This window comes from Trachypithecus francoisi, unplaced genomic scaffold (genome assembly GCF_009764315.1).
Source record: "Trachypithecus francoisi isolate TF-2019V2 unplaced genomic scaffold, Tfra_2.0 Lachesis_group4, whole genome shotgun sequence".
Lineage (NCBI taxonomy): Eukaryota > Metazoa > Chordata > Mammalia > Primates > Cercopithecidae > Trachypithecus > Trachypithecus francoisi.
The window spans coordinates 149,910,535-149,927,048 of NW_022681469.1; the positions used below are offsets into that span (position 1 = coordinate 149,910,535).

General features: G+C 42.2%; 1 protein-coding gene and 1 long non-coding RNA gene across 2 annotated transcripts in view; one reads left to right on the plus strand and one right to left on the minus strand.

Annotated features, from left to right (window-relative positions):
- The first annotated feature begins 228 nt into the window (after window positions 1-228).
- The window catches only part of LANCL2 (LanC like 2), a 68,677-nt gene continuing 52,391 nt past the window's right edge, over window positions 229-16,514 (plus strand). The window contains exon 1 of the mRNA XM_033194506.1: window positions 229-1,172. Within this exon, the coding sequence (XP_033050397.1) occupies window positions 969-1,172 (204 nt within the window). The 5' untranslated portion in view covers window positions 229-968. The remainder of the gene's footprint in view (window positions 1,173-16,514) is intronic.
- Window positions 1,799-5,162, minus strand: LOC117073510. Its single transcript, XR_004433257.1, has 2 exons — window positions 4,977-5,162; window positions 1,799-1,993 (listed from the first exon to the last, which is right to left on the minus strand). It is a non-coding gene; the product is annotated as an uncharacterized LOC117073510 (long non-coding RNA).

Sequence of the window (16,514 nt, forward strand, 5' to 3'; positions counted from 1 at the left end):
ATTATACAAATGCAAAGATCTGGTTGGTTATGTCATTTTTATAATACATACTACGCTCTTTGCTAATTAACACTGGAGGACTCTTTCTGGTCGATAAAATATTTGGATAATTAAGTATGCTTTCATTTTATGTCCCGGTACCAAAGAAGTCCATTTATTCAAAACAAAGGGACTGAACATAAAACATAAAAAGAAAAAAAAAAAAAAAAAGGCCTGTGGCTCCTCCTCCCAGACACCCCCCCTCCAACAGTGATGAATAGGAGGGACTGTCTCCCTCCCCCTCCTTCGGAGACTAGCCTTGCAGTGTTTGAGGCTGTTTTGAAATTCTGTTCTTTAGAGATTTTTTTTTTCTTCTTAATATCAAAGAACTGCTGCTATTCCTTTGGGCTGGCGCAGCAGGGGCCGGTGAAATGCAGGCTGACGACCGCGCGCCAGGGGCTGTGCTCGCCCCGGTCGGCGACGCGCACACACCTTGAGTGACAGCGACTTCTTCTCTACAGGTTTTCCCCGCGGGAGCGTGGCCCTTGCGGGCGTTCGGTTTTCTCTGGAAATCGCCAAAACGGCTAGCCGGGCGCAGCGATCCCGACCCGGGGACTCCAGCCCCGGCCGTGCGCGTCGCCGCGGACTGGCTCTGCGGGCCACGGGGAAGGTGCAGGGAGGCGCGAGCAGGCTGTGAGCCGCCGGGCGCTCCCGCGAGCCCGCTCCTCCCCGCCGGGAGCAGGGCAGAGGCGCCGGGAGCAGGGCAGAGGCACCGCGCCCACCGCCTCCGCGGCCGCCTGATGTGCCAGCAGCCCGCGACGAGGCAGTCCCAGCGCAGAAGCCCCGCTCCTGCTGCCAGCGCGCGGCCTCGCTCCTCCTAGAGGACGCTCTCTGCGCAGGCCCCGTGAGGAGGCGGCGGCGGCGGCGGGGCGAGCCGCAGCGCCGAGGCAGGAGGTTTGTCCCCGCCCGCGCGCCGTACCGTGGCGGAGATGGGCGAGACCATGTCAAAGAGGCTGAAGCTCCACCTGGGAGGGGAGGCAGAAATGGAGGAACGGGCGTTCGCCAACCCCTTCCCGGACTACGAGGCCGCCACCGGGGCGCTGCTCGCCGCCGGAGCGGCCGAAGAGACAGGCTATGTTCGTCCCCCGGCCACCACGGATGAGCCCGGCCTCCCGTTTCATCAGGACGGGAAGGTGAGTCGGCGGCCTGACCGCCGCGGCGCCGGAGGGGGAGCGCGGCGGTGGTAGCGTCCACCCTCCGCCAGGCGTGACGTCACAGGCGCGCGCCGCGCTTGGGAGGGCCTCGGGCGGGAGGGCGTAGGATGGTAGCCGCTGGAACCTGGCTCCGGGCCTTCGCTTGAGCGGCGCGTAGGGTTCGTGGGCTTCAGCTGCGTGAGCCACGTTCCAGCAGTTCGGCCCTCCTGGCCCCGCGCGCCTTTGAAATGCGCGTACAGTGCGCTTTCCTTCTTGGTCTGAGCGGCGGTTCGCGGTGCGGGCTTGTGCACGGGGGAGGCCCGCGGACACCTCCCGCCACTCGGCGGAACGCTCTGCCGGCGACCTGCTCCTCACATCTGGCCTGGAGGCTGGCTTTCCTTGGCCGTGTCTGGTCCCTGGGCTCCTGCTGACAAATAAGCATTGTCCATGTAGATTTATTACTGTCTGTGTGCCCAGGAATGGGAAGTGGATGTAAGAGGAGGCCAAACTTCACTTTCTTAGGCTCGCGAGGTGGGCCACAGCGTTACATTGACATAAAACAGATTAACAGGAGAAAAAATACACATCTCTTGAACATGTTATACGTGAAAAAAGACACAAAGAAGTGGCAAAACCCAAATACTTTAATGCTAGGCAGAACCAAGAGTAGCAGCTGTGGGAGAGTAAAGTGTGCGGAGAGGGTAACGGAAGATGGAACTGTTTGAACCACGTCTGGGTAGAAATCTCCGCTTTTCCCGGCTGCGGTGCCGACTGCTTCTTTGTCCCTGGCGTAGGGAGGCCATCTTTTACAACTTTATCTCCTTTTAGGAAGAAAAGGAGGCAGTTTAGAACACTCTTCTAGTTTTTCAAGTGCTTTTAGCTTAAAGTAATGCTTATGCCAGAGACATATTTTTGGGGTGGCATACCCTGTCAGCCTTCACGGGCTGTCTGAACAAAATCTAAGGTGGGAGGCAAAAAGTGGAAATGAAATAAAAGATTGAGTATCAGCACAACTGTTTTCATGCTTGCTAAAACCGTACCTTTACCAGGTTTTCTTTTTCCACTGAGGTACGTGTTCCAATGCCCACTTCACCTCCCTGGATCCCCATATTTACATATTTGTAAAGGGGACAAGTTGGCTAATACTAAGAAGGTAATTTTGAAAGAGCTATTGGTCTGAATATGGAATCTAAGGCAAGTGACTTCTGTAAACCTCTCTCTTCTTGAATGTGGTTAAAAACTGGAAACAGGCCGGGCGCAGTGGCTCACACCGGTAGTCCCAGCACTTTGGAAGGTCGAAGCGGGCTGGTTGCCTGAGCCCGTCAGTTGGAGACCAGCCTGGCCAACATGGCGAAACCCTGTCTCTGTGAAAAAAAAAAAAAAAATACAAAAATTAGCTGAGCGTGGTGGTGGACGCCTGTTGTTCCAGCTACTCGGGTGGCCGAGGTATGAGAATCGCTTGAGCCTGGGAGGTCGAGGTTGCAGTGAGTCGAGATTTCGCCATTGCATTCCAGCCTGGGCGACAGAAGCGAGACGCAGTCTCAAAAACAAAAGCAAGCAAACCTGTGGGAACAAGTCCTAACTCATGGGGTGTGTCTGAATTAGATGAAGCATATAAATTGCCTAGCAAACTGCCTGATGTAGTACCTTCAGTAGAGCCTCAATGTTAACCTCTTCCCCCTGATGATTTAAGTTACACAGTTTACAATTCATATTCAGTATTGGTTTTTCTCTAGATTTCTTCTATTTTTACATACAAATATGTGTTTCATTTGTGACTTAGTGTTTCATTTTTTAATAACAAAAATAAAAATCTGGCAAACATTGAAGAAACTGCATCATTCATTCTTATTACCAGTTGCCATCTCAATACTATCCTTGGAGTAAGTAGGTTACAGCAAATGTTTAGTGAAAGATGAATGAAATGAACTCTTGACATGAGAATAATAATAATGATAGAGTCATGGGAATCAGGTGAGTTTCATTTGCAACTTCACAGGAGATAAACAGTAATTGAACTGAAAGTTCTGAAATTGCATATTTTTCTTTTTACCCTTTATATCTGGATAAATGTGATTTTTGACCTCAGCTGTATACCTGATTTATGTTGAAAAGAAAATTAGACTACAAGTAACTAATGGGGCTTGTGATATCTCTGCAATGAAATGTTAAGTTGGGGTGGGGACCTATGCCAGTGGTTATGAGTATATGCTAAAGAAAGGACGAAATGGACATCATATTGTTGTTGAATGTGAAAATGAGAGGGATAGTGGTCTTAAAAGGTGGAAAGACTGCCTCTTGATAATTGGAAAGTCATCAGATAAAATGAATATGAGCCACTGTCCTCCCTATTAATATTTTTATGATTGACAGATTAAATTTTTGATTTTAAAAATAAGAATGCAATTTGAGGATGTCAAACTATGCCTTGTTTTTGTAGACATGAAATTTCAAGAAAATGAGGGTGTTATGGGTTGAATTGTGTCCCCCACCAGAAAAAGAGGTATTGAAGGTTGAAGTCCTAACCCATTGGAACCTCAGAATGTGACATTTGGAAATAAGGTTATGGCAGAAGTAATTAGTTAAAATGAGGTCATACTGGAATATGATGGGCCCTTAATCCAATGTGACTGGTGTTCTTATACGAAGAGAAGAGAGCCGGGTGTGATGGCTCATGCCTGTAATACTAGCACTTTGGGAGGTCGAGGCAGGAGGATCACTTGAGGGCAGGAGTGCAAGACTAACCTGGGCAACATAGTGAGACTCTTGTCTCTTTTTTTAAAAACAATTTTAGAAGAAAGAGACATAGGGAGAAAGAAGATGGCCATGTGATGATGGAGGCAGAGATTGGAATTGCCAGTCAACACCAGAAACTAGAAGAGGCAAGGAAGGATTCTCCTCTGTAAGTTTGATGAGGAGCACGGCCCTGTTGATACGCTGGTTTTTGAATTGTAGACTCCAGAACTATGAGAAAATAAATTTATGTGGTTTTAAGCCACCCAGTTTGTTGAACTTTGTGGTGCCCCTAGGGTAACTTGTTAATATGTAAGTTAAGCATTGAATAATTTTCTCTCCATGATGTTACCCAGTAAGGATTACAAAAATTTACCAACACAATAACATTTTATTACTAAGTATTCTTTAAGTCATTTACTCTATCTCATTTTAGGTTGGCTGCCTAGGTGTGTGGTGTGATCAGTCAATAAAATTAGCCTCTGATTCTAAAACCACTCAAGTCTGCTTCTCTGAGCCATATTTCCATACATTGGTATTTATAACATTTTTTACATTATTGGGCCAAATATTATGAAAAGCAGTAAACCAATATAGTAGCAGTTGTTTTCAATTATGGAAGGCCTCTGAAGCAGACACTCTTAGTTACTCATCTAACAGCCGTTTCCTCCTTTTTACTTGATTTTGTTGTGACTGTGGACTTAAGGAGAATTGAGCCCAGCTCCAGGAGCTGAATCATGATTAATCTCTGCCAGTGATTCTCAAAGTGTTGTTCTTTGACCAGGAGCAGCAGCAGCTTTATATCTGATGTTCAAGTCCATCCAGGAGATGGATACCATGCAGAGTTTAATAGGAAAAGTTTAATATAAATAATTGTTATAAACTATGAGACTGGAGTAATGCGAGATTGTCTCATGAGAAGAAAGAGAACTCTGAAGAGTACAGGAATAGCAGACAAAAGGAGCAGCCCCACCCCTAGGGCTGAGAGGGCACTCGAGTAAAGGCCCCTGTGATTAGCTGTGTTGCTGTGTAATAATTATCCCAACACTTAGCATCTGTATAAACACTTACGGTCTCATGTAGTGTCTGAGAGTCAGGAATCCGGCTGCAGGTTAGCTGGGTGGTTCTGGCTCATGGTCTCTGGAGAAGCTGCACTCAAGCTTAGCCAGGGCTGCTGTCATTTTAAGGCTTAACTGGGGCAAGAGAATCTGCTCAAAGCTCATTCACATGGTTGTTAGTCGGCCTTGCTAGATGTTTTCTGGAGGCTTCAGTGTCTAACCACATGGGCCACTCCTTAGGGCTGCCTCATGACATAGTGGCTGGCTTCCCTGAGACTGAGTGATCGAAGAGAAAAGTGTGCAAGAGCACCCAAGATGGAAGCTGCAGTCATTGTATTTATTATGTAATCTCAGAAGTAACATACCATCACGCCTGCCATATTGTATCATATTAGAAGCAAGACAGTAAATCCAGCCCACGCTCAAGTGGAGGGATTATACAGGAGCATAAATACCATGAACTGTAGAGTGCTCAGCCAGGGCTGAAATCTTGAACTCGTTAGAGAGGGCATGGCCATACCTCATTCGTTGGCAGAGAAATTGCTGTGATACTGTACCGTTGCTAGAAGTGTAGCCTCCTGCAATGAGTGTTACAGTAAGTGACCATATGTAAAGAATATCTTGGGGGCACACGAGAAGAAAGAAGACATGTTAATTCTGCCCATTCGCATCAGGGAAGGCGTTTTACATTAAAATGATACTTGTATGGTCCTTGAAAGATTAAGTGGGGGTTTTCCAGGCTCAGGTAGGGAACTCCGTGAGCAAAGACTTAAGGGATACCACATTGTGAGAATATCGAGGAGTACAGCATGACTGGAGAAGTGGGAACGTGAATGGCACTGGGGGTAATAAGGCTGAAGAGGGTGATTGGAGTTGATGCTGAAGGACTTCATGGATTGAAAGGATTCTTTTAAAATGAAATTTAAAATTGTATATTTAAGGTATACCACATGATGTTATGTGATACGTATAGGTAGTAAAATGATTTCTATAGAGAGGCAAATTAATGTATTCCCAATGTCACATAATTACCCACTGTTTTTTGTTTCTGTGGCCAGAGCAGCTGAAGTCTATTCACTTAGCATGAATCCCCCATCCAGTGCGTTTTTATTACCTGTAGTCCTCATGTTGTACATTAAAACTCTAGACTTGTTTGTCCTACATATCTGCCATTTTGTATCCTTTGACTATTTCCTCTCCTTCCTCCAACTCAGTGCCTCTGGTAACCGCTGTTTTGTTCTCTGTGTATAGTTTTGGGTGTTTGCAGGCTGGAATGTAGTGGCATGATTGTGGCTCCCTCCCGAGCTCGAGTTATCCTCCCACCACAGCTGCCTGAGTTGCTGGGACCACAGGCGAGTATCACCATGCCCAGCTAATTTTTGTATTTTTTGTAGAAACAGGGTTTTGCCATGTTGCCCAGGCTGGTCTCAAACTCTTGGGCTCAAGGAATTTTTCTCAGCTCATACGCTGCTGCTTCATTTTAAGAATTGTTTCCTTTGCTGTGCAGAAGCTTTTAAATTTGATATAGGTAATATTTGTTTATTTCTACTTTTGTGCCATGAGCTTTTGGTGTGATACCAAAAAATTATTGCTGGCCGGGCGCGGTGGCTCAAGCCTGTAATCCCAGCACTTTGGGAGGCCGAGATGGGCGGATCACGAGGTCAGGAGATCGAGACCATCCTGGCTAACACGGTGAAACCCCGTCTCTACTAAAAAAATACAAAAAATTAGCCGGGCGAGATGGCGGGCGCCTGTAGTCCCAGCTACTTGGGAGGCTGAGGCGAGAGAATGGCGTAAACCCGGGAGGCGGAGCTTGCAGTGAGCTGAGATCTGGCCACTGCACTCCAGCCTGGGCGACAGAGCGAGACTCCGTCTCAACAACAACAACAACAACAACAACAAAAAAAAAAAAAATTATTGCTATGGCCAGTGTCCGGGAGCTTTTCCCCATGTTCTCTTCTAGGAGTTTTATAGTTTCTGGTCAATCCAAAGGACTTTACAACTTTTTCCACAGAAAAAAAATCAGGAAAACTTGTCTATAATTTTACACAATCTTGAGCTGTTGGAAATGCTTTAGTTTATGATTATTTAATTTTCCACATTTTTGTTTTGAAACTTTAAAATTTGTTTAACATCATAATATATGATGGAAGCATAAGGAAATCAATACTACCCTAATACCCAGAGAAATGTAATTTTTTAATCTTTATTCAAAATGAACTAAATTGTGTGTGTGTGTGTGTGTGTGTGTGTGTGTGTCAGGTGGAAGGTGGGGGAATATACTCTACAACTTCTCAAAGTGAGGTTTGTGGATCAAAATCATCAGCCGTTCCTCAAAAATTGTTAGAAATGCAGATCCCACTCCAGACCCAAGGAACCGCAGTCTGCATTTTAACAAGATCCTCATGCCAGAGAACTCATACATTTGAGAAGCGTTGAGGAAAACTGTTCTACATATAGCTTTATTAAATTTTCTTTTAATATGAACTTAACCTCCAGCCAGTTTTCAATTCCTGATGTGGAAAGATATTGACATAGAAGGGTAATGGCAAGATTATGGAGAGGAGACTAAAAAGATATTATACATGAACATTTTCCATCTTTTGGAAATAAATTGTAGTATAGAGCAGGTAAGAGCTTTAATAGTCTTGTGTTTTTGACTCCTACTTTTCTGCCATTTATGACTTGTAGACTTTGAGCAAGTTATTTAATCACACGCTGAACCTTGCTTTTCTTACCTCGTCAACTTGATGTAAATGGTTAAATTGAAAGGCTGAGGTTCTTAATATAACATAGTTGTAATATAACGTATTTGCTAAAAGTTTTAATAATGTAGATGTAATATAACCACCCCCTCCTCACTGGGTTGTTGTAATGGCTAATTAGGTTAATACATTTAAAACATTCAGAACGGTGCTGAGTACAGTTAGTACCTGGGTACACATAGTTACTGATACATAGGTGAGTAGTAAGAGTTCAGTTAATGATAGCTATTAACATTATTATAGATGTAGCTTATTTGTATTAGAGCATAAAATGTGATAATGAAAAATTTCTTTACCTTTTATATTTTCAGTGGAATGCAGAAAAAAAATACATACCTGTTTTTGCTCCTTAAATAAATGCTTATTCTTGTCTCCTTTTCTTTCTAAGGAAAATAGGGTTAGGTGTACAATATTCATATGGATATATCCTCAGACTGCCAACAGTTTCCATATTTCTGAATTCCATACACATACTTTCTTCACTCTCGTCATCTCTGAAAGGGAGTGGGAACTCCTGTTGGTGGTGAGATGATAAGAAATAACCAAACCATTTGGAAATGTGGAGGTTGGGAATTCTACCCATAGTAGAACCTACCAGCTCATGCTGTGCACCTTTGGGCCTCAGCAAGATTGAAAATTGTCATCTATCAAGCCTGGGTCTCCAGATTCATAAGTTTATGCTTGAAACTTCAAACAGAAGCTCTGAACACTTAATTCATGATTACCAAGGGCTTACTGTAATACATTTCTGTTTCTTTTTCCCACTTTATTCCTTTCTGAGAACAGGAATTTTTTCTTGAGTGTACTTGAGTTATCATTTTTTAATTTTTTAAATATTTATTTATTTATTTGAGACATGTCTCAATAATTTGAGACAGGGTCTTATTCTGTTTCCCTCACTGGAGTGCAGTGGCACAATCATAGCTCACTGCAGCCTTGACCTGCCAGGTTCAAGAGATCCTCCCACCTCAGCCTCCCAAGTAGCTGGGACTGCAGGTGTATTCCACCACACCCAGCTAATTTTTAAAATCGTTTTTGTAGAGATGGTGTTCTGCCATGTTGCCCAGGATAGTCCTGAACTCCTGAGCCCAAGCAATTCTCTCCTGCCTCAACTTCCCAAAGTGTTGGGATTACAGGTGTAAGCCATCACACCCAGGGAGTTATTTTTAAACATCCTCACTGCTTGATACTGAAATAGGAATGCAGTAGGTAGTAAATGTTTGTTGAATGAATAAATCTATTGAAATTTTAAAAATTGTTATTTTTTATGAGAATCATTTTTTGCATATTAATGATATAATTTTGTATTTTAAAAACTATTCTGTATCTAGAATGTTACATCTTGGACTCCTGGATGACATTCCAGGCTACTATAAGTCAAGAACTGTGTAATATGCTTTGGGAGTTCTGGGTGAGGAGTGTGCTCTGTAAGGGCAACTAGCAGTTGACTAGGGCCAGACTAGGTTTTGAGCAAATTTTGCGTGAACGGAATTGAATGTAACAAACTGAGTTTTTCCAAAAACGTTCCTGTCTTTTATAGATTTTAGTTAGTACCATGCAGCAATTGTTTAATCAAAATGAAACCTAACTTTTCACTGAGAGCTTTCCATAATTAAATATAATTTGACCACAAAGTCCCACTATCTCCATGGGTTCCTTGTCCCTTGAACTGTAATTATGTATGTTTTGAGCCCTTGTGTGCAGTTTATTAATATATTGTCACTTAGCAGTTTGTCCTTGGTTCTTTATTGCAATTGTAAACTTCCTTGTGGTTATGCCATATATCCCCTACAGAGCATAGACAGCAGATGAATTTTTATGATACACATCAAAATTGGATTGAGGTGTGTGTGCTTAGGATATGTAATCTAGAATATTTTCTGTTATATTACTGAGTTTGAAATAAGAAAACAGAAGCAGACCAGATTATTTAAATCTATGACTATTTTTAGCAGAATGAACTATTTTCAAACAACTCTGCAAAATAGCATTATCTTGATAGATTCAGTTTAGGTAAGGACCTGTTATTGAAAATACCACTATTAAAGGTAGATGTTTTCACTACCATCTAATTCTTTACTGTCAGAAGATACAGCTTCTCCACTCCTGCCTACTTTTCCCATGTAGTAATTAGCTTTGAGGTAGGGATTGGGGGACTTTTGTTTTATTCATTTTGTTTGCAAAATGGAGTGTTACAAAGCAAGCCCACACACTTGCTAGGTATAACATCACATCATATCTTCATATATCTAACATTACAAATGATCATTAGCCTAGGAGAGCTGAATTAGGAAATGCACTTCCCCCACCCATACCCCTCAGCAGAAAGGTTTATTAAAATCTTTCCTAAGAAAAGAATTACTTTATGGTATACAGTTTGCAAAGTTTGCACATCATCACATATGTAAAATGTGAGTCAAAAAACTATTTTTATCATCTTTAAAATGTAGGCAAGTTATTTTCTCTTAGCTTCAGTTTCTGCATGCATACCATGATGATAATGTTGTTTTAGATTATCAAGAGGATTAAATTGGGATTATCAAGAGGATTAAATTAGATTAAGTATCTCAAATACCCCATTTATTAGGAGTGTAGTAATAATAAAACCATCTTTTTTTTTTTTATTAAACTCTCCTGGTGCATTTCAAGTATTACTCATGCCTAAATGTTCAATTTATGCATAACTATTCAAAACATACCTTTTTCTTTTTAGGAGTTAGTTATTATGTGCATGTTGAACTCTTGTTTTTAGACTTTTCACTCTCCTCTATTTATGGTTAAGATCATAATTTTTTACAAGTTAATTGTCAATCTGTTTTAAGTTTTCTGTATTTTTATGTATGGCAGTTTTATTTCCTCACACTAGCACTAAATTTATCATAAAAAGTACAGAAGAACACAAGTATTTTAGAAAGAGAATGATTGCATATTCTGTATTTTTCAGATGGAATGACTTGTTTCTTCAGGAATGCCCATGGCTTTCTCCTAAATGCATTTTAAATATCATCTCTGTCCCTCAGCACAGAATGCCCCCCTGCTTTTCACACAGCGAGCTCCTGTCTTTCTGTGACATACCTGTGGGAGGCTTCTTCCTCCAGGGTCTTTCTCAGAGTTGCCCAGGCAGACTCTGTTGCTTGGCCATTCCAAAGCCACTCAAAGGATTAGCTAAGAAAGTTGTGTTCTTTTTCCATTGTTGCCATGAATACCACCAGTTTTGCCGTTTAAATCAGCACCTATTTATTTATCATCTTTAAAATGAAGTCAGAAGTCCAGGTACAGTCTGGCTCTACTGGCTCCTCTGCTTAGAATTTCATAAGGCCAAAGTCAAGGTGTCTTCAGCCGGGCGCGGTGGCTCAAGCCTGTAATCCCAGCACTTTGGGAGGCCGAGACGGGCGGATCACGAGGTCAGGAGATCGAGACCATCCTGGCTAACACTGTGAAACCCCGTCTCTGCTAACAAATACAAAAAACTAGCCGGGCGAGGTGGCGGGCGCCTGTAGTCCCAGCTACTCGGGAGGCTGAGGCAGGAGAATGGCGTAAACCCGGGAAGCGGAGCTTGCAGTGAGCTGAGATCCTGCTACTGCACTCCAGCCTGGGGGACAGAGCGAGACTCCGTCTCAAAAAAAAAAAAAAAAAAAGGTGTCTTCAAGGCTGCCTTCTCTCCCGGAGTCCCTGAGGGTGTATCTGCTTCCCGGCTCATTGAGGCTGTTGGCCAAATCCAGTTCATTGTGGCTGCACGAGTGTTCTCCACTTCCTTGCTGGCTGGCCTTTGCTCCTCGGTGCCGCCTGAGCCCTGCCCATGCTTTCCACGTGGTCCTTCCAGCACCCGCAGTTCAAGCCTCTCTCACACTTCACATCTGATTTCACCTTCTGCCCTATATTTCTGACTTCAGTAGGAGAAGGTTCTCTGCTTTTATGGGCTCATGGGATTAGATGAGCCCTGCTTGGATAATCCAGCATTCTCTCCCTGTTTTGTAGTCTGTGACCTGTTTCAAGTTCCAGGACATCTTTGGGGGCCATCCTGCCTACCATAAAGGTTTCTAGTGCTTGTAGTCTGGAGTGGCTGCCTGGCTCCAAACTCCAGTCTGCCCCTTACTGTTGATATCAGTTTTGGTAAGTTACTTTACCTCTCTCCTGTGCTTCATAGTTCTCATAGTTCTCATTTGTAAATGGGGTTAATAGTTGTAGCTTCACCATAGAGTTTTTATGATAGCAGTGAAGGGCAACAACAGTCTTAGAGTCAATGCATTCCTTTCATGGGGCTCAGGATCCACCAGACTCCACATGGACAGCCCTGCAAAGCAAGCTCCTCAGCTTTTAGCCCATTGCGGAGCAAGCTTTCAGGGCCTTCTAGTCCACACAGTGCCCCACTGATGATACTCCCTAATCAAAGAATGGGTCTCCTGGGTCCACCAGGAAGCCCCCTAACGGACTCACAGTGATTGTCGATGCCTTTCCATCCCGTCTCCACCCTCCTGAATGCCCCAGCTACACACTTGCCTGCTACTTGTGAGCGGGCATCTGGTAACAACCCCAGTAAACTCCTAAATGCCTTACACAAGGGTGAAGTAAGATTGTTTTCAGATATCAGTCTGCATACATTTATATATTTTCTTGAATATACCATATTGCATATTGCTAGTCAGGCACTTATTATATGGAATCATAATTATTTTTACATTTGGCTCATTAGACGAGGGACATTTTGGGGAGTACCCAGTCTTATTCAGCTTTGTGTCCCAATAACAGTGCCTGGTACATGAAAAGCATTAACTATTTGTTTTTCAAAAGAATAACTAATATTATACTCCAGATTTGCTAATCATCTACATTTTATTTCTTCCTCACCTATTTCAAAGGTATCTGAAAGTTAGAAAAATATATATAGTGCTGGGTATTTTATCATATATGAATTTGTTAATATGCCAATTCTGTTTGCTCTGCTTTATGCCGAGATAAAGAAAATTTCATCCTTTATCTTCAGTAACAATTGTTAGAGTGTTGATATTATCTAAAATATTTGTAAAATTGTAAAAAGTTGTAAAATCTACCTTTTTTTCATATGCAATATAAAATGTAGCTTATGAATATACTGATCTGAGCTCTTACCTTCTCTAAAATCTAGAGTTGAGGGAGAGAGGTACAGAATATGTGAATATGTTCTAGCAAATGACAAATTAGGAAATAAATTATTCCCCTCAATTATTCCTGTGATGTACATGGAAAAAACATCGCGAATACAAAGAAAGTTAATTTCTTGAAACGTTTTTCAAGAATATAACTGGTGTAATTTGTATGCTTCAGTATCACCCAGTGTCTGTCTGCCATCTGTTTATCTTTCCCTTCCTCTTTCTCTCTCCTTCCCCTAATCCCCCTTCCCCCTCCTCTTCTATCTCTTCTTCCCACCCTACCCCCCCCAGGAAAAAAGCTTTTTTATTTGATTCTAAGATTTATTACCATGAAAACATGTGAGGAAGAGAAGTAAATCTTGCCATAAATGTGCCTTGTGCATCATTTGGAATCATAGATGCAGTGACACCTCACAAGGAGTTTCACAACCAGCGATTAATATCTACTCCAATATATTTCTGCTTTATAATACACTTGGGCATTCTTGTTTGGGAAAATTGTCTACCCACCATGTAGGAAAAGAACATTTTCTTCCCAATTGCAGTGTAATTGCTAAAAATCAATTTCAGAGTTAAGAGATAAAACCTCCAAAGTTCTTTAACTGCTCCTGCTGTTTCTGGGCTATGCGGCAGGTACATATTTCTATTCATATAGTATGAATGAGTGAAGGCTGTAAGTCCCGCATATCCAAAGGTAAAATGTAAATATAGAATCAAGCAAAAAATTTCACAATAAGCAGAGAATGCGCAGCCCGGGAACTTTAGAAGTAGACAGTCTAGTCAGAGTTTCAAGAGCTTTGTCTCATTGTCATGAGACCTCAAGTAAGCCTCGGTTTTCTTACCTAAAAAATGGAATGATGTGAAGATTATTTGAAATATATAAAGCACTTAGTGCCAAATACATAGTAAGTTCTCGATAATTGTTAGTTATCTTTATAATACCATTTTTGCCAGGTGCAGTGGCTTACTCCTGTAATCCTAGCACTTTGAGAGGCTAAGGTGGGTGGATCACTTGAGGCCAGGAGTTCAAGACCATCCTGCCCAACATGGGGAAACCCTGTCCCTACTGAAAATACAAAAATTGGCCGGATGTGGTGGCGTATGCCTATAATCCTAGCTACCAGGAGGCTTGAGGCATGAGAATCACTTGAACCCAGGAGGTAGGAGGTTGCAGTGAGCTGAGATCGCGCCACTGCACTCTAGCCTGGGCGACAGAGAGTGAGACTCAGCCTCAAAAAAAAAAAGGAAAAAAATTGTGTGTGTGCATATATCTATATTCACATGTGTATATATGTGTGTGTGTGTATGTATAAATAAAATACCATTATTAAATGAGACAAACCAGTTAAAATTTCTCCTGGTACAGTAATCTCCATCAAATGTGAATAGAATTAGAGCATAATAAATGTTTTTTGTACATGAGAATTTTGTTCCAGTATAAACAAATTAGAAGCCTCTTTTATGAGAAATAGGAAAAGGGGAACCAGAAAAAGTACCTTATGGCAAAGGGCAGAGAAATTAATGGTTTTTGCAGTGAAATTTTGGCAAATATTAAAGGGAATTGGAGAAAGCAATCATAAGTCTTAAAAATATGCTCCAGTAGCATTTATGAGGAGTGAAGGGTTAGTAGTATATGCTTTGGAATTAGGTTATCGTGATAGAGCTAAGACTGCATATGAGTGTGCATTAGGCCTAGAAAACTCAACTTAGAGGTACTTTAATCAGCAGGCAGAAGGGGAGAAAAGTTAGGGAAGTTCTTTATTTTTTATCATGAAAAATAAGAACCTCCCAGGACCTCCTAGAAGACTTTCATTTAGGTCTCATTGGTCAGAACTGTGTCATGTGGCCACCCTTGTGCATAACGGGCCTGGGAAATCAAGCGTCTCTTCTGGGGCTGGATGCCCTGCTATTCTGAATGTAATCAGATTTCTGTTAACAAGCAGGAAGGGTATGGGGACTAGATATGGGCCAGGAACTATCTTATGGGTTCTGCCACCGCAGGTATTAAAGAGGTATCCCCCATTTATTCCTTCTCATGCAAATGATTCTGCATCTCTTTGATTACTGTAGAAACCAAAGGTCAAGACACAGGAGGTGTAAGTTACTAACCTGGAGTCAAAAAGTTTTTAAAAAGTTGGACGCCGGGCGCGGTGGCTCAAGCCTGTAATCCCAGCACTTTGGGAGGCCGAGACGGGCGGATCACGAGGTCAGGAGATCGAGACCATCCTGGCTAACACGGTGAAACCCCGTCTCTACTAAAAAAAATACAAAAAATTAGCCGGGCGAGATGGCGGGCGCCTGTAGTCCCAGCTACTCGGGAGGCTGAGGCGAGAGAATGGCGTAAACCCGGAGGCGGAGCTTGCAGTGAGCTGAGATCCGGCCATTGCACTCCAGCCTGGGCGACAGAGCGAAACTCCGTCTCAAAAAAAAAAAAAAAAAAAAAAAAGTTGGATGGAGAACCATACGGTTACTCTTTTTGGTGCATTCATTAACAGAAGCAAAGTTAAATGCATTTACAAAAACATCACCAAAACCATAGGGAATGGCAAATCCAGAAAGCATTGCTAGTAAGTAAAGATTGTTAAGTGCATGTGTTTGTCTAGTTAACTCATAATATCACCTTTAAGGTGGGTGAAATATTGATACTGTGTTTTTTGGTGTGCCATCTTTATCGTTTTAAGTGAGCATAATTATAAAGATTTTCATGAAGCTCTCCTTGACCTTAGATTTCTAACTCAGCTTTCACTATAAGGGAAGGTATTTTACCATCATGGTTGAGTAGAAATTATTGTAATTTACTTATTACTTTGAATAACATTTAATGAAAAGATACAATTTTGAAAGCTAATGCTATATTTTAGTCACTTAATAGAATTTGTTGTCTTGCCTACCTATTTTAGTCTTTGGCAACTAATAAATATAATGTCAAAGGGGAAAGTCATATTCAGTACCTATATTATAGCAAAAATATATACTTGTCAATATGCATGTTTAAATCCTCTTGGGCACAACTGGTTAGTCTCAAAATAGATTTGCCCATCTCTGAATGCTCAGCTATTAGTTTCAGTGACTTAAAAATGTGGACACGGATGGGGGTTTTATGATATATAATATGCAGCTGGAGTGCAACAAAAGAAAGATTGTATACTGGGGTTTTTTTTTTAACTTAAAAAGTGTTTTAGGGGATTTATACTTTAATGATGGGCTAAGACCCTGCTGGAGGACGCCCTGTATAAAACAAGTATAAGACTTGGATATAATATAAAAAGCAGCTGCTCGAAGGCACTGGAGAATAAACAGACCACAGTGTAATTGCCTTTTTGTATTATGTCCAGGTTCTATAGAATATGTTACAGTGCATGATTGGAGGAGGAGGGAGGTTCTATAGAGTATGTTATAGTGCATGATTGGAGGAGTGAATTTCTTTTTTTGTTTTTTTTTTGAGATGGTGTTTCACTCTTTTTTGCCCAGGCTGGAGTGCAGTGGCGCCATCTTGGCTCACTGCAACCTCTGCCTTCCGGGTGCAAGTGATTCTTTTGCCTCAGCTTCCTGAGTAGCTGGGATTACAGGCGTGTGCCACCACGCCTGGCTAATTTTGTATTTTTAGTAGAGATGGGGTTTCACCATGTTGGCCAGATGGTTCCTGAACTCCTGACC